Raw genomic sequence first — 22,541 nt, 5'->3', positions numbered from 1 at the left:
TCGCTGACACGTGGGCCCCACACGTCAGCTTTGTCTTCAACCTCCAACCACGAACTCTCACACCTCCAGCACCTGGATGGGAGCCAGGCACCTCCAGCTTCGTCATCCCTCCATGGCTGTCGAGCAGCAGAGGATGACGAGCAAGGCACCGCGCGCGAAGTCGATGGAGGAGTTCTTGCGGCAAAGAGGGGCTGGTGGCAGCCAGCCACGGGTAGAAGCGAGGCTTTCCAGCGGAGTGCTTCGATTGAGGTGGAAGACGCCACTACGGCCATGGATTTGGCGCTGAGATGTGGATAGGCGGCCGCGGCGGGTCCTTGCGGCGCCAACAAAGGAGACGGGGAGGTGAGAGCTGCTGTGTATGCGGAGATCGGTGAGCTCGACCTCGGGACGGCAATGGCGGCGACGGCGGTGGTTCACGGCAATGGGGTGGGGGTTGCCGAACGATAAGTAGCGGGGTGAAGTCGTCATGCCACTGCGAACTCGCAGAGCCCGTTGGCAGTAGTAGAGACGGCTGGATGGGGGAGATCGATGGTGACGATGGAGCTCCAGTCATGGCCGTAGCTCCGTGCAAGCTCCAGTCTTCTACCCCGCCTCCGTGGAAGCTGCAAACAGGAGCAAGCGTAGGGAGCTTTTATGAGGCAGCAGCTCTGTAGCAGCACGGCCTAGGTGCCAGCGCGTCGCTCCTCCCTTCGCCGCCAGAGCCCGCTCGCTGTCGGGTCGCTCGGCTTGGGGTGATGGCTAGAGGTTAAAGACAAAGCTGGCGTGTGGGGCCCACGCGTTAGTGAGTAGAGGAAGAGAAGCAACAAGGATAAATAGGTCATTTCGCATGCTCTGTAGGCCTTCTCAGGCTCACTGCCACGCTGGCGTGCTCACCTGGCGTGCCATGTCAGCAAAAATGGCAAAAACGTAGGAGGTTTAGTGTTTTGCGATGGTAATTGTGTAGGAGCGCGTATAAAAGTAACAAACGAAGGAGTGTCATCCGTAAAGATGGCAAAAAGTTAAAAATCCCCAACGAAGGGGGTGGGTTTGGGTGGGAAATACCGGGCTTTTTACATATTTACCATTATTACGATCGCCACTTACAGGAATCGCACTCTTAGAATGACGCTTACAAATTTAGCCGTTTTAGTTCGCGCTCCTTTCATTTTTACCACTTTCGCTCATGTGGCACGCCAGCTCGTGGTGACACGCTGGCACCGGCATGGGAAATGACCCTGCTGCCCCAGCCATCTTTCAATTAGACGCGTCGTTGCCCTCTCCCTTTTCCCTCTCCGTGACCGCGCGCCGCGCCGCCAGAGCGCCAAGCCGTTCCGCTTCACGGACGCGCGCGTCGAGGTCGGCAACCTCTGGGCGCCGGACGCCTTCGCCGTCTCCTGGCGCTGCCCGGAGGACTCCGCTGACTCCAGCTCCAGCTCCGGCCTCGACTTCGTCATCGACCCGTTAGACGGCAGTTGCCGGCTGGTGTTTTCCTGTGACACCGCGTTCGCGTTCCCTGCCTCCCGCGGCGCCGCGGTGGTGCTGCGCTGCGACTTCAAGGTTGAGTTTTCCGTCGACGACATCGCCGAGCTCCTGGTGTTCCCGACCGATGACTCGTTGCTGCTCCGGCTCTCGGCCGCGCCCCTGCTGTACTACCACACGGCGGCCGATGGCGTCCACCAATCGGTGCCTTTTGACCTGCTCGACGATGACGACGACGACCCATGGATACGGACCACCGACATCACCGCCAGCGGGGCCATTGGGCGGTGCTGGATGTACAGGATCTCGTTCAAGACGTGGTTCTGGCCAAAGATGAAGAATGCACTGGCGTACATGAAGGAGAAGAGGGTGCCGACTGTGGTCTGCGACATTGGGTGGCCGGGGTTCAAGGTGCACGACGAGCCAGAGTTTGGGAAGCCAATGCAGGACCTTTTCTTGTGCGTGCAGCATGTCGAGGAGCTCCAGTTTCCAGTCTTGTTCTTGGTTAATGTGCTGGTGCACAAGGGGATAGTGAACGAGCACCAGCTCACGTCCAAATTCTTCTCTGTGCTCAAGAGAGAAGAGGAGCATGTGAATGTGGCCGCGCTGACGGAGCTGTTAGGAGAAAATTCTCAGGTGTTTGATGTATGCTGGAGGCTGAAAAATGTGCAGGATCGGGTTGCCAAAAATCCCAAACTAATTCATCCTCGCAGCAGGGGCAAGGTTGCTGGTGATTATAATGCTGTGGTGCGGAGGCTGGTGATCACTCCCACCAGGGCATATTGTATGCCGCCACAAGTGGAGCGCTCTAACCGCGTCATTCGGCACTATCATCATGTGGCGGATCGGTTCTTGAGGGTAACTTTTATGGATGAAGGTATGCAGCTGCTAAATGTCAATGCACTCAACTTCCATGCCGCACCGATTGTCCAGAGCTTGATGTCAAAATCGTTCCAGCACAAGACAACAATTTATAGGCGTGTGCACACACTTATGACAAAGGGTTTCCACTTGTGTGGTAGGAAGTACTCTTTCCTTGCATTCTCATCGAACCAGATGAAGGATAGATCAGCTTGGTTCTTCACAGAGAGAAAAGGGAGAGGGCAACGGCTAATTGAAAGATGGCCGGGGGCAGCGGGGTCATTTCCCGTGCCGGTGCCAGCGTGTCAGCACGAGTTGGCGTGCCACATAGACGAAAGTGGTAAAAATGAAAGGAGCGTGAACTAAAACGGCTAAATTTGTAAGCGTCATTCTAAGAGTGCTATTCCTGTAGGTGGCGATCGTAATAATGGTAAATATGTAAAAAGCCCGGAAATACCGATTCATGCTTACCTGCTTCGACTCAGATATGATCTCCACCAAAATCGATCTCGTCCATCCACCGGAGCTGAGGAAGCCTATCGGCGCTCATGTGTCGCAGCAGACAGCTAGCATGGCCGTGAGGAGGAATCGCACGATGATAGGTCCGCCACGCGAATCACGGTCCTTGTCGCAGGAGACATTCGCCGGTCGCCGGAGGGATTTCCCGTCCATCGAAATCCATGGAAGCGAAGAATAGGAGCCGACGGCCCGTGGGGCAATTGGGAGCTGCAACTACAAGCACGCAGCGTGGCAGAAGGAGGGAAGTTGGGCGCGCAGGAGGCCCAGCCACAGTGCCTCGCCGTCGGAGAAGCGGGAGCCCCAACCGCCCTCAGCGCAGGAGGCCCAGCCGCGCTCACCGTCGGCGCTGCGGGAGCCCCAGTCGCCATCCCCTCCGGCTCTGCTGGAGACCCAGCCCGCCCTCGCCGCACGCGCTGCCGGAGCAGCAACCGCCCCCACCGGTGGAGTCGGCTTCATCGTCCGTACTGCCGGAGCAGCGGTGGGGTCGCCGCTCCACAGCAGCCGCGCGGTCCGCCAGGCACGAGGCCGGAGTTGATGGCGAGGTCCGCCAGACCGGTCCACTCCACCGGTGGAAGGGGTGACGAGATGATCGGGGCCACGAGCGAGGAGATGTCGACATTTTTTCCCTCTTTTTTTATTATTTATTTATTTTTGCCCTACAGTATTTCCCTAACCTGGGCCCTGTTCGGCAGGACTGAAAAATACTGTTCCGGCTAATTATTGTGAAAGAAAAATACTGTTCCAGCTGATTATGAACAGTGTTTTTGTGTGTTGGCTGGCCAGCCGGCAACCAGCCAGCCAGCCAGCCGAACACGGCCCTGAACCATGAACAACCCAAACATGGGTACCTCCTCTTTCTTACCCATCTATATTTCCCTGTCCCTATCCTAACCCCTTTCCAAACACCACTATCAAGGGTTGCTTAGTTGGCTACTAAAGTTTGGCCCCATTCGTTGGTACGAAACTTGATTGAAACTGGCTGAAAAATACTGTTCTAGCTGAATTGTTGTGAGAGAAAAACACTGTTCCGGCTGAAAAAACAAGCTGAACAAGTCGAATATTTCTTATCAAACAAAAGGTGTTAAAAGTTGGATAAAAATATTTGTCATAGATTTAGTAAGTCAAAGACGGGAGATTGAAAAATTTTGGTAGCAAACCAAGTGAAGACTAGGGATTTTTGTAAGGAAATTCATTTGTTTTGCATCGTGCATTTGTTTTTGAAATACGTTATTTGCTTCGTTTAATTTTTCTTTTCATATGTTTCTTTGCTGTTGATCTCCATAGAAATTCATTGCTTATACTAATAGTTAGAATGCTGCAAAATAGCTTGCCATTTTTATGAAGATCCATCAGAAAATTCCTTTTTTTACATCATGCATCAGCTGCTGAAAAACATTGTAGCCAGTGTTTTTTGTGTCCGACAACAGCCGCAGCCCAAATGGTTGGCTCTAAGTCCAACAGTGTTTTGTTGCATCATGCATCTGTGTCTCTATGCTTTTTATTTGATTTTTTTTGTTATTGTTTGATTTTATTTTTTTAGTTTACTTACCTATATTTGGCCGTAGTGGACGGGGAGGGAAGGGGGAGGGAGAATTTATGTCACTATAAGCTTTGTTTTACTCAGATTCTGTTTTCAGCTTTTCTTTGAGTGATTTGGTCCGTTGCATTGCTTGGATTTTGTACTTGTGTAATTTTCTCTCCTCAAATTGCTTGAGGGATTAGAGGAGACAGATCACTCGAGTTTCAAATAGACCGGTTCAAAGAAAATTATTTATTTTTATTAGTTATATTCAATTTATCCTTGAAAATTTTAATAGCCATGTAACGACAAACACCTATGCTGAACTAGAGCATTGATTGATTATAGCTAGTTTAAGAAACTCGAAATATTTTCGATTTGGTCTTGGCTTTGAAATATGACATCATTCGAAAGTCGCGAATCTTTACTCATACAGTGATCTAGGAAGACATTATACATGACACGACTACATGACAAAGCACACAGTTTAGTAAGTAGCTAGTAATACAAATACACCTACACGTACGTAACACGTGGTCGTTGCTAATTAATCTTTGTTGGTTGCGCTTGCTGCTTCTTGGGCAGGAGCTTCCGCCCGCGCCTGGCCTCCTGCAGCATGGACACGACGTCCCTCATCGGCGGCCGCTCCTGCGGGCACCGGCTGGTGCAGAGCAGCGCCACCCGCAGCGCCAGCGCCATCTCGTCCCGAGCCGCCGCCTCGCCGCCGGTCTGCTGCTGGTCAGCCGCCCACACCGCCGCGTCCATCACGTCGCGGGCGGCGCCGGCGCCGGCGACCTTTCGCCTCACCCAGTCCACGATGTTGCTCCCCTCGCCGTACTCCGCCTCCACAGACCTCCGGCCGGTCAGGATCTCCAGAAGCACCACGCCGAAGCTGTACACGTCGCTCTTCTCGTCTACTTGCAGAGTGTACGTGTACTCTGGTGCGATGTAGCCGTAGGAGCCGGCGACGACGGACATGGGCGCGGCGCCGTGGAGCGCCTTGGCGACGCCGAAGTCGGCCACGCGCGCCTCCATGTCGGCGTCGAGCAGGATGTTGCTGGGCTTGAGGTCGCGGTGCGCCACGGCCGGCACGCAGTCGTGGTGCAGGTAGCTCACGCCCTGCGCCACGCCCACCGCGATCCGGTGCCGCGCGTCCCAGCCCAGCCCCGCCTTGCCCGCGGCGCCGGCGCCGGCAGCGCCGTGCAGGAGGTCGTCCAGGCTGCCGTTCGGCATGTACTCGTAGAGGAGCAGCGTGGCCTCACCGTCGGTGCACCACCCCAGCAGCCGGACGATGTTGCGGTGCCGGAGGTGGCCCAGCACCTCCACCTCGGCGAGCATGCTCCTGTTTCCGTTGCCGTTGCCGTCCGCGTCAGCTGATGGCTCCTTCCGCCGCTTCGGTGGTGGCTCCGCCGCCGGAGCTCCTCCTCCTCCCTCCTTGTGCGCTGACGGCTGGCGCCACAGCTTCTTCACCGCGATCACCTCGCCGTTCGGCATCTTCGCGCGGTACACCGTCCCGGACGACCCGGCGCCGATGATGCCGTCGCTCCCCTCGACGCACCGCGCCACGTCGTCGGCGGTGAAGTCCAGCCTCTGGAACGCGGTCATCCGCCACGGCCCGACGACGACGTTGGGGCGTGCACGTGCGCCGCCCACGCTACCGCCGCCCGGCGCGCCGGTGCCGTCCTCGCGCCACTGCAGCCAGCGTGCGGTGACGGCGAGCACCGTCATCCCCGCGAAGGCCACCACCACAGCGGAAATCCACATTGCCGCGGTGCGCCGAGCGGAGGTCACCGCGCCGGCTCCTAGTGACGCCGCCGATGACGGCGAGCCAGCGGTCATCAAATGGTTGAAGGACACGTCGAAGGTCTCCAGCGTGGTGCAGTTAGTGAAGCCCGGCGGGACGACGCCGGTGAGCTCGTTCCAGGACAGGTCGATCTCGGTGATGGACGGCAAGGCGGCGAGCTCTGCCGGGATCTCGCCGGTGAGCTGGTTGTGCTGCAGCCTCAAGCTCACCAGCCGCTTGCACGTGCTGATGTCACTGGGGATTGCACCGGTGAGGTCATTCCCTGCCAGCTCCAGCCGGTACAGGTTCGAACACCCCGCGGCGCCGAACGCTGGGACCTCGCCGCCCAGGGCGCACTTGCTTGCCGCGAACACTTGCAGGTTCGGCGCCTGCCACGACACGTTCGGGAGCGCGCCGCCGACGGGGTTGCCGGAGATGTTCATGTACTCGAGGCTCGGAGAAGCCACGAGATCGGAAGGAATGCCGCCGGTGAGCGAGTTGGAGCTCAGGTCCAGGTATGTCAGATTGCGGATCGCGCCGAACCCGACCGGGATCTCGCCGGACAGGCGGTTGGATTCCAGCCGGACGCGCCAGAGCGACGAGCAGGTGGCGAGGCTGGCCGGGATGGCTGAGTCGAAGCGGTTGTCGAAGAGGATGAGGCGGGCGAGACGGTTGCCGGTGCACATCCTGGGAGGAATCGGACCGGACAGGGAGTTGGTCGACACGTCGACGCGGACGAGCCGCCCGCTCGCGCCCAGTGACTCCGGCAGCCGTCCGGTGAGCGAGTTGTTCCAGAGCTGCAGCACCTCGAGGCTCGGCAGCGCGCCGATCGCCGCCGGGATCGTGCCGGAGAGGAAGTTGCTCATGAGGTTCAGCATCGTGAGGTTGGCGAGATCCCCGAGCCCCGACGGGATGGCGCCGGCGAGCAGGTTGTCCGACAGGTCGAGAGCCTGCAGCGCGCAGAGGCGGGACCACCGCGGCGGTATGGCACCGGCGAGCCGGTTCTTGAACAGGAACAGCTTCTCGAGCTGCGCGAGCTCGCCGAGCTCCGGCGGCAGCGGGCCGGACAGGTTAGCGACGGCGATGTCGAGGTACTGGAGCCGCGTCAGGTTGCCGAGCTCCACGGGAACGCCGCCGTCGTAGGCATTGTATCCGATCTCCAGCTGCTCCAGCGACGCGAGGGCGCCGAGCTCCGAAGGGAGCCGCCTGGTCAGCGCGTTCCCGGCGAGGTTCAGGAACCGCAGCGAGCGGAGCTGCCCGATCTCGGCCGGGACGCTCCCGTTGAAGAAGCTGCCGCCGAGGTTGAGCAGCTGGAGCCGACGCAGCTTGCCGAGGCCACGTGGCAGCGGGCCGACGAAGCAGTTGCTGTAGGCATCGAGCACGGCGAGCGCGCCGCCGAGCGCCGCGACGCCGTCGGGGAACGTGCCGTTGAAGAAGTTGTGGCTGACGTCGAGCGACTCCAGCCGCCGGAGCTGGAATACCGCCGCGGCCGGGAACTCCCCCGCGAACGCGTTCCCGCTGAGGTTGAGCGACGTCAGCGTGGGCGCCAGCAGCCTGGCAGCGGTGGCGGAGAATGTGCCGGAGAGGTTGCGGCGGGAGAGGTCGAGCCCCGCGATGTCCCCCGTGGCCGGGTCGCAGGACACGCCCGGCCACGCGCACCACGGCGGGGCCAGTGACCGCGTCGCGCCCGCCGACGCCGCGGACGCGTACGTCCAGGGGCGGAGCGCGCCGGACGGGTCGTGTAGGGAGGACTTGAGGGAGAGCAGCGCGAGGAGGGGCAGCGGAGCTGAGGACGCGGCGGAGGTGATGGCTAGGAGAGGGAGCAGGAGTAGGAGGCCGCCGTGGAGCGGGAGCGGCGGCGGCGAGGAGGAGGAGGTGCCCGTGGTGGCGGCCATGCTGGCGGAGGCGCGGCGATGGTGGCATGAATGGGAGGAGGGCGGGGGTGGTAAAATGGTGAGGAGAAAGGTGGTGGCGCACTGGCGAAGGTCATGATGGAGGAGGAGGAGGTGGTGGTGGTGGACGACATGAGGAGTGAACTGTGGAGTGGAGAGCGCGCGCGCAGGGGCAGCGCCAGGAGAGGGAGGGGGGATGGTGGTGAGGTGCGGTGGAGTGGAGGAGGAGGTGATGATGGTGGTGGTCGGGCCGGGCACTGCAAGAGTGGGCGAGTGGCGAGACTTTGCTGAACGGACTGGATGGCTTCAAAAGCTTTTCTCTTCTCACCATTGCAGTGCAGGCGGCGGCAATGGCGGATAGGCTTTTTGGCTGTGCCGTGCATGCACATGCCTATTGCCTCTCATCACAGCTACGAGCTATCAATAGTCCACTACTCCGTTTTGTCTTCCTCATTCTGCTAGTTTGCTAGGTTTATGAACTTCTTTCAAAGAGGAAAATTAAATCCCACCTGACATTTTCCGACACAAGCATTTTCCCTCTTACACTTTGTTCATCTCTTGGGCCTGCGTTTATTTTCATTTGCTGCTGCAATTTGAGCTCAGCCTCGTCTTCTCGGCTGCATTTTCAGCAAGGTGTATGTGGGGTAGTTAGACGTCCTAGCCCCTTCTAGAAAAAAAAATATGAAACACAGATGAGCGGTATTTTTAAATAGGGGAAACCAGTAAAGAATATTTCAACCTTCAACTTATTTGAGTACTAAACACCCTTCAACTATTAGAACTAGACAAGTTTGGTCCTCTAGCTGGTTAAACATAGATGATTTTATATTTTCTAAAAATAATAACAATTGGTTTAATCTCTAAAAAATCGTAAGTAATTTATTTTAAATCAGAAAAATGTGAAAACTAATACCAAACTTTTTCAAAAAAATGTTATCTATCTATTGATACTATGTTTGGAATTATTTAAATCTTATTTGTTAATAATGGTATTAATGTCTGAATATGAGTAACAAAACAATATGAGAAAATAAACAAGTTCCAAATAAATCTAAATATATCCACCAACAAATAGATAGCATCTTTAGAAAAAAATAGTACTGGTTGCATATTTATCTGATGTCAATTAAAGTAGCTATGATATTTTCGATATTAAGATATATTTTAATTATTTTTTAAAAAAAAATAAAAAACCTCTCTTGAAATCATCTAGAGGACCAAATTTGTTCAGTTTTAATTGTCAGAGGGCTCCGGTGCCCGCTTTAGTGGTCAAGGGTTAAAAACTGGATTGTATTGTAAGTTAGAGGTTGGAACATGGACTTTACCGTTTTAAATACTCCCTTCCATAGCAAAAAGAATGTCATCGTAGTTTGAAGTAAGTCAATCGTTTTGAGTTTGAATAAATTTATAAGAAAAGAATATCAACATTTATATATCTAAATAGGTTATTGCGAAAACATATTTCAATATTCATCTAATGATACTTATTACACATTATAAATATAAGTATTTTTTATATATTTAGTCAAAATTAAAACTGATTGGCTCCTCTAAAAGTGAAAATGACATTTTGTTTTGGGATGGAAGGAGTTAGAAGAAATGAGTATCTAAATTCGAGCTAAAGAGCGCCAAAAATAGTAGTGAGAAGATTGTATGTATACCCACATCTCCCATCGAGTATTTGCCATACGAAGCCGCAAGAGACAAGAGACTAAGGATGAGGGTTGAGGGATTCAGGGCCTTTAGCCTTTTGTGGACTTTGTGGCACCATGTTGAACAGTGCATGTGTTATTGTTTTTGCTGTACGCGACAACAAGGCGACATAGAAATCTCTTTTGCCCGGCATTGTTTCTTTCACTTTCCTTCCATATATTCCAGACGATGATCTAGCTCTATACCTCGCTAGGGGTTTGCAACCTTTTCTCCCTTTCTCAAAAGAGCTACAGCTAACGGACAAACTAAAGGGTCGCTGGCTGGCTGGTGAACGGACGGTGTGGCTGATGTATGTATGTGCACGGGCCCACGGTGTCAGTGAGAGAGAGGGGGTGGTGCCGCGCCGGCCGCTCGGATTGCATGCTTTGGAGCGAGTGAGGCAGGGGGAAGGACTAAGGAGTGCACTCGATGAGGCTGCTGCTGCCAGTGCCAAGGCGTTGATATCCTTCTTCCTCCTCCAGCCAGACGCGCCTACTGCCGTCTTCTTTTTGTAACTTCGATGCATGCAATGGATGAATGGAAGCGGCTGTGATGGTCAGTGGCATCCACCTACTGGCTGACAGGCTGAGTGAGTGTGTCTGCACATGCTCAATTGCTCCATGGACGGCCCCGGCCCTCGTGCAGATTCCCATGCTTCATCCCAGTGGCTACTGGGGCCGGCAACCTGTGCGAAAGCGAGCGAGTGCGTGTCAAAGCTCTTCCTGTTGCTTCCCTGCCCGGCGCTCTCTCTGAATCCTGGACACTTTGTTGTTTGCTGTCCTAGCTTAAAGTTTGAGTTCTAGCTCGATCGGCTACTTGTTCTCTGCAAATAGACTCTGCATGATCCTTGTGTTCACTACTGGAGGCGCATGCTTTGCCGAGGGCCTCTGGCCCTCGGCAAAGGACTAGAAACCCTCGGCAAAGGCTTTGCCGAGGGCTGCCCTCGGCAAAGACCCCTCGGGGAATTTTTAGACGGCGAAGGGGTCTTTGCCGAGGGCCCTTTATCGGGCACTCGGCAAAGCCTTTGCCGAGGGCCAGGATCACCCTCGGCAAAGAAAAGACGCCGTCAAATGCCGGCACCGTAGGCGGTTTCTTTGCCGAGGGCCGACCCTCGGCAAAGAAATGGTTTTTTTTTTTGAATTTGTTTCCCGAGGGCCGACCCTCGGCAAATAAAAGTTTTTATTTTTTTTTAAATCTTTGCCGAGGGCCTCCTCTATGGCCCTCGGCAAAGAAATATTCAGGATTTTTTAAAATTCTTTGCCGAGGGCCGGCCCTCGGCAAAGAAATGGTTTTTTTGAATTTTAACCCTTTGCCGAGGGCCTACTCCCTGGCCCTCGGCAAAGAAATTTTCAGGATTTTTCAGGCATCCAACGTCACAACTCGCTCGAACCATTCTCAATTTTTTACCACAGCCTACACATGCGATAACATGACATCTCGCCAAGTTTCGTGATTTTCGGACTTCGTATGGATTTTATATAATTTTAAAACACTTTCCCGGCAAGTCGGTCGCCATGTTACGCGAACAAGATGCGTGAAAATTTGATGCGAGCTCGTGGATAGGGACTCAACATGCACCAATTAACATGAATAACATTTTTCGAAACACTACATTGCAATATTCCATGCACCTGCAGTTCAAATTTGACATATTCAAAAAAAATCGAAGAATCGAAATAAATTAAGGAAATATACAAAACAAAATCAAAATTGGCCTGAATTTTAAAATTGAGTTCAAAACAATGTATTGTAGCACCACAAAAAAACTGGGCTAAAAAAACCAAAAAAAAAAATTGCCGAGGGCTCTTTGCCGAGGGCCTAACCTGTGGCCCTCGGCAAAGAATTTTAAAATTAAAAATAAAAAATCTTTGCCGAGGGCCTATCCTGGCCCTCGGCAAAGGTCCTCTTTGCCGAGGGCCTAGCCTCGGGCCCTCGGCAAAGCCGATTTATAAAAAAAAAATTTGGCCGAAAACTGGTTTTTAAAAAATCTTTGCCGAGGGCCTGGTCTGGGGCCCTCGGCAAAGACTTAAAAAAAATTTGCCGAACCTTTGCCGAGGGCCTAACGGGTGGCCCTCGGTAAAGTTTGACGGGAAATGGCCGCCGTGACCCAACGGACCTACTTTGCCGAGGGTATCTTTGCCGAGGGCCGAGGCCCTCGGCAAAGATTTGATTTGCCGTGGGCCTGTCTTTGCCGAGGGTCGTACCCTCGGCAAAGGCCTCTTTGCCGAGGGCCGTTATTTGCCGAGGGCTCCTTTGTATGGCCCTCGGCAAAGAGTCTCTTTGCCGAGTGCCCGATATTTGGCCCTCGGCAAAGCCTCAGGCCCTCGGCAAAGTACGCGTTTCCAGTAGTGGTTTGGCTTTGCTCTTAGGTGTTGTATAACTTCTTTCTTTATTATCAATAAAAATGGACATCGTCTCGGGCCGATTCTTCGTTGGAAAAGAAAAAAAAATCATACTATATGATCCCTCACTCGTGGAATATTAATAGTGGCCTCTACTCCTAATATTCACTATCATCAGGTTCAACCTATCTATGACCTGCATGCACGATGTCATACTACTACAATATAAAAATGATCATATCTAGGTTTAAGTAAAAGTTACTCATCTCACCAGCAGGCAGCAGCGCCAGATATGAAGCACTCGAATGTACCAAACTGCCATGTGCCCCTGCCTCTCTCTCGAAGCGTTCTGGCCTGGGTGAAGCAACCAAGGCAAATCATGTCTTGCAACTCAGCAGAGATATTTATCATTTCATCGATCCATTTTACCTTCTTTTTTTCCTCGCCAAAAAAAAAACCTTCTTTTGCTTGAACCAAGTAAATAACGACAAATCATTGCCAGAACTTCCATTTGAGCCTATTTGATGCGCACTGTCTTGTGTCTTAAGTGGCGCGCGGCAAAATGAATGCGCGGCGGCAGAGCAAAGACGACACAAACCGTGCAAACAAGTCAGCTCTGCAGATCGAAGAAGAGCAAAAGCATTTCATAGTTTCTCATGCATGGCGAACAAGCTAGGCGACCCTCCTGAAACCAAGACACAAGGCAGGTACCAAAGTTCACCGGCTTTTAAACCCGATTAAATTGGCAAGTTAGTTAAAGTGCAGTAGAAAAATGGATGTTGGTTGCAACTTTTGATCCAAATAAGCATTATCATCCGTTCGTTGCTTTAGTTAATCATTTAATGATTGGGGGATATACAATTGGATAATTTAATCCATGTAATCAAGCTGGTGTGCAAGTCCATTTTCTATTGTCATATTGGAGCAAAAAAAGCTTGTTTGTTTGATGACATTGAGATTGAGTGGTGGTGGTGTATGTACGTCAGTCATGCATGAATCATATTCGATGAAGAATGATCAAAATTAAACAAATATATACTACTCTGTTTAATTAATACTATGTATGTATTGTCTGTTGATATTTATAATAATCTAATTAACTATCCAGTTATTTATCACTCGCAATATTTGTCAGTATTTGGAACAATATAATGAACTGAGAAGCTTCGTTTCTGTGGTAAAGAATAAACACACTTAATTTCTTGAACGAGAGTTTATTTGTCCGTGGAGGTAAGATAGATAGCAGATTCTTAATTATGAAGCAAGAGGCTGCTTGCTCAGAACTTGAAGCATAACTGCATTTTTTAGTTCAAACATAGCATTATTGTCACTATTTCAGAAACGATTTTTAGAGGCATCCTATTTCTTTCCAGAGGCTGTTGTAATTATTCTAGGGCCACGACCGCCCCTGAAAACTGATTGTTAAGAAACTAGAAGCCCTTCTCCGATGCCAACGTACTTGTTACCTTGATGCTAATTAAGCCTCCTCAAAATTTGAAGCACAACCAACATTTTTTTTCTTTGGTGGTTGATTGAAATGTAGCATCTATCATTATTGCAGTAGTGGTGAGAGCTGGCACAGGCTAGGTCATATATATACCATGGGGTTTAAGTAAAGGTTACTCAGCGCGTGTTTAGTTGGGTGAATTTGGGCTACTGTAGCACTTTCGTTTTTATTTGATAATTAGTGTTCAATCATGGTCTAATTAGGCTCAAAATGTTCGTCTCGTAATTTTCAACCAAACTGTGCAATTAGTTTTTTTTCGTCTACATTTAATGCTCCATGCACGTATCGTAAGATTCGATGTGATGAATACTGTAGTACTTTTTTGAAAATTTGGGGTTGGAACTAAAACGCGCTCACATTAACCGATAGTAGTATCAGGCAGCTGATGAAGCACTCGAGTGTAGGTACAAAAAGTACAAGCTGTGTCAACTGTCCTGAGCTCTCGATGGAGTCTGGGTGTAGAAATCAAGGCAAATCATGCCTTCAGACAGGCCTCAGCTTATTGTGGGGGCACCTCTACTAGATGAATCCAAGAAAAAACCAACAAGCAGAGATCTATTCATCGTAAAAACACTCATCTTTGTTTCCTTGAAAACCGAGTAAACTAGTTAAGCATGACGAAGTGTTGTTTTGAGCTTATTTTGATGCGCGCTGTCTGCATGGTGCATGCGCGGCAAAATGGATGCGGCAGGGAGACAAAGCCGAACCAGTCAGAGCTAGCACTGAAGGAAGAAGCATGAAAGCAGAGTTGACCTGATCACTTTTTCAACTGTGAGTTAGCAGTAGTAGTAGGGTAGTAAAACATAGAATGGAGTGAAGATATTATGCCCGGAAGTTTTGGGTCGAATGTGTATTATCGTTACTTGTGCGATGATTGAGCTTAAACATGCATTGTACGTACGGTTGGTGCTTACAATCAAGATAGATGATATGCTAATCCAGTTTGTAATTTTTTTTTGTGTGAGGATGACAATGCATGATTGCTTGTACGACGTACGGCAAGACTTGTCTACTGATGTGTGATTGGTGGATCGAGTATAAGAATAAACGTCATACTAGATTACATTACATATATATATAGCGTGAATGCAGATGATGCAGGAAAACAAGAAATTTTATTAGGCAGGTATCCACATGGATTTCAGACACTGGTGGCCCAGTGACAGTGTGGGCCACGCAGATTATTGTTCCAAGGGAAAAGAGCTCGAAAGCAAGCGCATGCATGCATGGTGCACAAGGTTTGTACGTTCATCAGACTGTGATTGCCGCCCCCCCCCCCCCCCCCCCCCCCCCTGCCAACTACTACCTCTTTCTTTACCCTTTCTTTGGATGTACTACTAGCTACTGTAGGGCCATTTTTTCTTATATTCCCGTTGATCTTTGTTTCCACTCTTTTGCCTTTCTGCTGCACTGCATGTGCTCTGCATTAGGGCATTGTATATGAGTATTATATTAGTATATACCTGTATCATTTGCTAGCTGCTTTGTAGAGAAAGCACTAGGTAGTTATCTCTGAAAAAGGGATTAGATAGATCGCTGAAATTAAATAATAATAAGGGAGGCCTACTTGAATAGGTAGGTCCTAAGACAAGGTGATGATTAGCAGCTCATGCACCAGCCTTTCCCGATCTCTTGGCTTGGATCGTTCGTTCCCGTGAGCGTCAAGACTAAACAAATCGAAAAGGCGGTCCAAAATGCTCTTCATTATATATCTACTCCTACTCCTACATAGGAGTACGCAGTAGTCCTCATCATTTCCAAATTCCAATGCGGGCAAAGCGTAGCAGGATTTGTCTTTTATTCTGCATCGAAAGATCGATGGGTCGGTCATCATCACCGAGTAAGCATGATGTAATGCAGACTAAGATGTGCGCATAATTAACAGCTGAAGCTGATGAGGCTGAGCCACGCTGCAAGCGACGGATGGCATCATCATCATCATCATCGATGCCACTGATGGCGGCAATTACAGGAGGGAGCTGTGTGCGTGCGTGTGTTTCACTCACTACGTACGTACTGCTGATGATGAACTGTTCATCATCATGCGTGATCCTCCTTGCATCTGTGTGTGTTGTGTACATCTAATCTACTACATGTGTTTCAGAGCCTAACTGCAACTGCAGGACTGAATGATACTAGTGGTATGTGCTAGCTGCAACTTTTCAGCATGGAAAATGGAACAGAATGATGGGAGTGTGGCCGCCTTTGGACGCGACGCGCGCGGTGGAAACGATCGAGCATGGAGGCCGGCGTGGGTTGGATGGGTTAAAGGAGAAGCAGGGGAGGCACTGAGGCCTGAGGGAGGTAGGGCAGCATGCAGGATGGACGCGTGCAGGCGTCCGATCGATGGTTGCTGCATGAGACACGCGCGGGATTGGGCCGGACCCCGGACGGGCCGGTGTGTGCCGGCCGGCGGCAGCCCCGGCAGCGGACCAGCGGTGGTGCCAGGCAATCGATGCCGCCCGCCGCTTTAGTTTGCTAGCTCGGAAATTTAGGCGCCCCGCGCGACCCAAAGAGAAGCTTCTTTCAAATTTTGCATTGTACCCCGGCCGGCTAGCTCCTTGGCTGCCGGTGATGACCGGAACGAACGGGCTCTTTGTTTTCTTTTCCAAACATTCTCTATCTTCCTTCGGGCGGGAAGGCCAATTGCTCTTAGTGGAATGAAATTACAGCTTCCAGAAACACTTTTATTTATCTACCAAATACCAGTCATCAATATAAAGCGGTCTTACTCGCCGCGATAGGCTTACGGGGTCGCCGAACCCACAAGCTCCTCTTGGGTTGTGTGCTTCCTACCACTCGATCGGAAATGAGGACATCGGGCGCAAGTACGTCCGAGGACGTAGTCCTTCCTGAGTTAGAGGAGCTGGCCGTGTGTTGGGTTGGGGGGTGGGTGGGTGTTAAGGGGCTTGTGCCCCCTGCTTATCGATAGCTTGTGGTTGCTTTTCACTTGCTTTTGAAGGAGCTATTTAATTGGCTTTGAATTTGTACAGATTTAACTATTGTGAAACCAAAGTTAAAAAGCAATGTGAAACTATGACCTTAATGTGAAACAATGACTTTGAATGGTGGCCAATTTGATAAGAAGAGAAGTGTAGAAATGAAACAGTAAAATTGAAGTAGCCATGTTTTACTTCTTCCTTCTATAAAAGAAAATGTATGGAGAGTTCAAAGGGACATCATCATATATAGATGTTCATGTACTGAAATCATCCACAAATAATAGAGTTGTCTTCCATCTCCCAACTACTGTCCTCTGTATTCTTATGCTTCTATACAAACCAACGATGAACATTAACCATATTTTTATTTTTTTAGAAAAAATATATTACAGGCAAATCCACCTTTGAAACCAACTAAGGGTTAAAGTTATGCGGTTTAAATAGTTACATGGCTAAAGCTATCTGATTTTGAAGTTTGATGGCCAAAACCGTACCCGAATAATCGTTCGATGGCCAAAAAAAAAACTTGTTTCTTGCTTTTTGTACACATCATGAAAAACATACCATAGCATCAATGAAAATAGATTCTTAACAGCTAAGCTTATTATTCCCTTCACCCATTAGCCACATGCATAGTTTTGGTGAACGACATTAGCCACATTTAAACTATGTGATCAGCACACACTTATGACTTACCCAAAAAAGCTCAGTCACCATTGGATTGGATTCAAAGATGAAAGATGTACCCTCAACATCAGAAGTCCCTAAGGCCAAAATTAGTAACTTCAGCCCATTTAAGATAAAAGGCCGCCCACCCTGAATTTCCGGCCCAACAAGCCCACTTCACATAGACGGGGCGCGCGCGCCTACCATCGCTGATCCAACGGGTTGCATACGTCTAAGCCCATTTCATTTTTTTTATCGTGGAAATAGAAACCGAGCTTGATTCGGTTTGTTTGGCGAGTGGCGACGCAGCAACCACCTGTCTTCGCTCCAGTCCACTCCAATAGTCCAATCATCGCTTCAGGAGACGGCGGCTATCTGCCGGCGCGACGAGGGACATGGCGGCGGCGGCGGAGGTGAGGTACGGGATAGTCGGGGTGGGGATGATGGGGCGGGAGCACCTCCACAACCTCGCCCACCTCGCCGCCGAGGTCGAGCGGGAGCAGTCCGTCCGGGTCCGGGTCACCGGCCTCGCCGACCCACACCAGGAGTCGCTCCGCCTCGGCCTGGAGCTTGCCGCCGAGCTCAGCCTCCCGGCTCCCCAGGTACGTATACCCTCAAATTTATCAGCTATACAGCCTACAGCTAGATTCCGACATCTCAAATGTTTCCTCTTATAAAATAGTATGCACATAAAAAAAACAGATTTTGAATAGAATATGAATCAATTATGATTAGAATGTGCAAGTGCAAAGCAGAATTATGTGCTTTGTTAGTCGGGTACTAATTGGTAATTACTGAATCAGTGAATCTTAGTAACATCCAAAAGGTTTCAAGACCTTTTCAGGTCACCGCGAGCTGCTGGACAGCGGGCTCTGTGACGCCATCATCGTATCGTCCCCAAACATGACCCACTACGAGATACTCATGGACATCATCGGCCACCGCGAACCGCACCACATCCTTGTCGAGAAGCCCTTGTGCACCACTGTGCATGATTGCAAGAAGGTTAGTTAGTCCGGTACTTTGATCTGTTTGATAATGTGATTTTCGTCATGACCTGCTAGCCTGCTACTGCTAGCTAGCGCATTCTACTCTGTTTCTTTTGTTGATATCACCTCACTGTTGTCTACCTTCATCCTCATGGACAGATCACCAAACCATACTCTCTAATAGCACAATATGATTCTACCCCGCCAAAATCATAAATCAGTATCATTGTTCTCCTGACCAGGGAACATGGGATTCATGTTGTTGAAGACAACTGTTTTCATTGAGTTTTAGCTTCACTCTGCATGCCACGGACATTCTGTTTTTGTGTATTAGTATCTATGTTGCTATTGTGTTAAAAAAATAGTGTTGAAGAAAACTGTTTTCATTGTTTCAGCTTCACTCTACATGCCACAGACATTCAGTTTTTGTGTATTAGTATCTATGTTACTATGCCACAGACATTGAGCTTTACATGGGTGTTTTTCTGTTTGAAAATATGCCCAGCTCTTGCCGGTATCTTTTCGGAAAAAAGTACCCATATTACCAACTAGATATCGTGACCTGTCCTCTGTTTCATTTTGAAATTCACATTCTTCGAATCTCTGTTGACTTTTATGTTTCCATACAGGTCATTGAAGCAGCTAAACAGAGACCAGACATACTTGTGCAAGTTGGATTAGAATACAGGTATATGCCACCAGTTGCTAAGCTGATAGACATCGTTAAGAGAGGCACACTAGGACAAGTCAGAATGGTGGCAATACGCGAACACCGTTTTCCTTTCCTTGTTAAGGTACTGGTAGCTGTGTTTACTTGTAATACATACAAGTTCACTTCTTATTGTTTGTAAGTGCTACAACGTGCAGGTGAACAACTGGAATAGATTCAATTGTAACAGTGGGGGAACTCTAGTAGAGAAGTGCTGCCACTTCTTTGATTTGATGAGACTGTTTGCAGCTGCAAATCCAGTTCGTGTGATGGCTTCTGGGGCCATTGATGTTAACCATAAGGATGAAGTGTATGATGGAAAGGTCTGGTTGTCTCACTGCTTGATTAAAACATTTCATTGGATGCATATTCTGTGCATGCATAGCTCTGTGCTCATGCCCATGCAGCCATGCCATTTTCAATAAACATGTTCTGTTTCGTCTTTCTCTTCCTACTGAAAGACTTGCGATCAATGTAACGGTGAAAGCCTGAGTGCTTATATTTAGACTCACTGCTCTAGCGCATTTGTGCAATGTTGCAGTTGGAACTCCTAATCCATAACAGTAAATAAACCACAAGCTGAACTGCTGAAGGCAGCCAAAGACATTCCGGCTGAAGGCAGCCTTTAAACATTCCTAGTAGTGGCTAAAAGTTGATTATCTCCTAATGCAGGTACCAGATATTATTGATAATGCATATGTGATAGTAGAGTTTGATAATGGCTCTCGTGGCATGCTTGATCTCTGCATGTTTGCTGAAGGAAGTAGGAATGAGCAAGAAATTTGTGTGGTTGGTGACATTGGGAAGGTACAAATACAGCTATATGTTTCTCTTACAATTTTTTATTTTCCATGTGGTGACATACTAATCTGTAACCTTTTGCAGATGTGATTCTAGGTAACTTAGTTATACTTAATTGGCTCAGTTTACAGTTTGTTACCCCCAAAAATTCTTGTCTGATTACTGTCTTACTAGTAGTGTGTAGTTACAGCGTACAAGTGTGTTATCCTTAGAAGAAAGGCCTGAAACTTGAGGGAAAAAATATCACCAATTGTAGAAGTACATGTTCCCTTCAATGAAATGTTTCTTTCTTTGAAAGTAGTGTTAATTAATGAATATATTTGTTACACCAATTGAAGGAAAGCTTGTCTAACATTAGTTGAGAATGCTTTGGACATATGAAAGAATTGAATATGTATATCCATAATATTTGTCCTTAGATAGGGGTCCGTGGAAATCAGCACGCCGTTGTGCCTGAAGAACCATGGCCTAGCGTTATCCTTTTACTAGTATTACATTTGCTAATAGCATTTGTACTTTTATATAATTGTTGTTGTAGGTAAATCTTGAGATACATAATGTGATTCAAGTGGGTAAAACTACACTGGGCTCTTGAATTAGCTTCTGGCACATACCTATGTAAAATTAAAAAGTACAGCAGCTTAAACTAACGTGTGACGTATTTCGGATATGTCTAACACATAACAGAACCATAAATTGTGTAGGCTCAAACTAACCATACAAACATGAACTCACAAATCCAACAAATGGCTGTGCTTTTCTGTACTATATTATCAGTAATACTGGAATGGTCACCTTCTTGTATTACCTGGAGGTCTAGGAAAATCCACCAAAATATTTCCTCTTGTCTTGGCTCATTTTTGGGCAATAAGGTAGCCTCTAGAGTCTAGCTGAGATATCATGAATGCTACCTGCCATATTTCATAGACTGACCTTGGATGGTGAACCATTGATGAGTGAGTCAGTTCACAAAAAGCTTGGTGATAAAAGGCATGAGCATGCACTTTGCCGCATGAAAAAAAAAAGTTCAGTATGAAGATCAAACTGGTGGTTCTGATGAGCTAGATATATGATCGAATCAATTAGGCAAGGGAAGCATCTGGACTGGATTCTTATGGGAGTCCTTGAGAATTTGCAGCAATATTATCTCTAAAAGAGGCCTAAGGCATATAGTGGTTTATAATATTCTTCATCAGTTAGATTTTCTGGCTTTGAGGGAGAGGGAGAGATTATTTTCTACCAAGTCTGAACTGTGAGTCCCTATTGTGCTACTGTTCATAGTCGACCACAGGCAGCTCAGGTTCCTCTCATCTTGAGTGTTTTCTCAGATGAAAGAAATGGCTTTTATTTCTTAGTTGAATCTGGTTTCCTGGATTTTGAATCTCTGCTATCCTGTCTCTGTTTAATATTCAGTTCTAGTGTATGTGATACATTTTCTTTGAAACAGGGTGAAACTTTTGTTCCAGAGAGCATTGTCAGGTTTGGAAAGAGAACAGAAGGCAGAGATGGAGTTGTAACAATAATGGCGGAAGATGAACGGATCAAGTATGCTCTATTTTTGCTGTCCCTTATTAGCATTTAGTTTTCAAATGACAGCCTCAAAAGTAATAATTTTGTTGTTGGCCTTGCCCCTGTACCACCTTTGTTTACAGCGCTTGCATATTCGGTGCTTCTTGCACTAGCGTAGTCTGATTCTATATGACCAGATAATTAAGGCACACTGAACCAAAAAATAAGAAATTGATATTTAATTTTGCCTTAGGATTAAAGTTAAGATGCAGAATGCATAGTTTTGCATACTGCAAGTTTTGCTTGTATCTTAACGAAGTGTTTGTATCATAGGTACCAAGGTCTTCATCATGGATCCAGCTACTTGGAACACCTCAATTTCTTGTCTGCTATAAAGGCTCAAGGTGCATCTGGACCATCTGTCAACTTAAGTGACGGCCTACTATCTGTTGCCATCGGTGTGGCTGGGCAATTATCAATCGAGCAGGGCCGGTTTGTAACCATGGAAGAGGTCTTAGGTTTGTAAGCTTGGTTATAATTCAGGCATGCTAATGTATTGTAAAACCTTTTGTGTATTATTAGGTACATGGACTTAAGAGTGCTCCGGACTGACGAGTTTATGCAAAGTTATGATAACATTAATACAGGCATTTGAAACAGAGGAATATGATGATAATTTTCAAGCAAATGTCATGGAGTAGCAGGGTTATATTATCTGCAAGCGATATCTTGGACCTGTTGGTTGTGATTAACGGATCAATAAATCTAGAATATGTTATATTATTTCTCTTGATTTCTCTCTATGAGTTTTAGAGAAGTTTAATGACATATCAACAATATTATTATCTCATATTTTCCTATAAGGTTTTTAGAGCATTGAAGCTATTGATTGATTTCAAGACTGGACTGAATCAAGGCGGAGTGTTGAGAAACAAGTCGACCGGTCAGTGATCTTATCCCCATGGATTCACCCTCCGAATTCAACCCATGGATTAGTGACTAAGATTAGCAGTAGCCGTCTATGTAATCGTATGCTTACTATTCTCTCATGTAAAACACTGACATCCCCTGGACGTGTGTCGGCCATCCCCTAGGTGACGGTTCCCTCTGTCCTTAGAAGAATAGATTTCTAGCAAGTTTAGGACAGGCTAGAAAACAGGAGAAATGACTTTGTTGCCTCTCATTAAGCTTCTAATTAACTTTAACTGTACTCACCACTTGCCGAGAAGCTACACATATGCCGTTTGGTGTTTCTAATAATATATTAAATGTTACTGCACCAACTACATCAATAATTCACAGTGACGTTCATGACGAATAAATAGCTAGGTGCGTGACCGCCGGAGACTACG

At 48.5% G+C, this 22,541-nt stretch overlaps 3 protein-coding genes across 3 annotated transcripts; 2 read left to right on the top strand and 1 right to left on the bottom strand.

Moving 5' to 3' along the window:
• The first annotated feature begins 421 nt into the window (after positions 1-421).
• On the top strand, positions 422-2,685 carry LOC136469236 (probable RNA-dependent RNA polymerase SHL2). The gene is made up of 2 exons (XM_066467515.1): positions 422-426; positions 1,242-2,685. Exons 1-2 carry the CDS (start codon positions 422-424, stop codon positions 2,683-2,685), a joined length of 1,449 nt encoding a protein of 482 aa, XP_066323612.1.
• A 2,088-nt stretch (positions 2,686-4,773) lies between these two features.
• LOC136472352 (leucine-rich repeat receptor-like protein kinase TDR) lies at positions 4,774-8,307 on the bottom strand. The gene has a single exon (XM_066470066.1). The coding sequence runs from the start codon at positions 8,033-8,035 to the stop codon at positions 4,901-4,903; it is 3,135 nt and encodes a 1,044-aa protein (XP_066326163.1). The 5' UTR covers positions 8,036-8,307; the 3' UTR covers positions 4,774-4,900.
• Positions 8,308-17,485: 9,178 nt separating this feature from the next.
• On the top strand, positions 17,486-21,865 carry LOC136472351 (uncharacterized). Its single transcript, XM_066470065.1, has 7 exons — positions 17,486-17,783; positions 18,016-18,186; positions 18,800-18,964; positions 19,038-19,202; positions 19,552-19,686; positions 21,128-21,225; positions 21,523-21,865. The coding sequence occupies exons 1-7, from the start codon at positions 17,577-17,579 to the stop codon at positions 21,713-21,715; spliced, it is 1,134 nt and encodes a 377-aa protein (XP_066326162.1). The 5' UTR covers positions 17,486-17,576; the 3' UTR covers positions 21,716-21,865.
• The last annotated feature ends 676 nt before the right edge of the window (positions 21,866-22,541 follow it).

Source organism: Miscanthus floridulus, chromosome 8 (assembly GCF_019320115.1).
Source record: "Miscanthus floridulus cultivar M001 chromosome 8, ASM1932011v1, whole genome shotgun sequence".
Classification (NCBI taxonomy): Eukaryota; Viridiplantae; Streptophyta; class Magnoliopsida; order Poales; family Poaceae; genus Miscanthus; species Miscanthus floridulus.
This window is presented reverse-complemented; position numbering and strand designations above follow the sequence as displayed.

Bases quoted from the DNA above. Each gene is read 5' to 3' on its own strand.
- LOC136472352 (XM_066470066.1), bottom strand. From the start codon at position 8,035: ATGGCCGCCACCACGGGCACCTCCTCCTCCTCGCCGCCGCCGCTCCCG.
- LOC136472351 (XM_066470065.1), top strand. From the start codon at position 17,577: ATGGCGGCGGCGGCGGAGGTGAGGTACGGGATAGTCGGGGTGGGGATG. The intron at 19,687-21,127 runs GTACAAATACAG...TCTTTGAAACAG, and splicing joins TGGTTGGTGACATTGGGAAG to GGTGAAACTTTTGTTCCAGA. The intron at 21,226-21,522 runs GTATGCTCTATT...TTTGTATCATAG, and splicing joins GCGGAAGATGAACGGATCAA to GTACCAAGGTCTTCATCATG.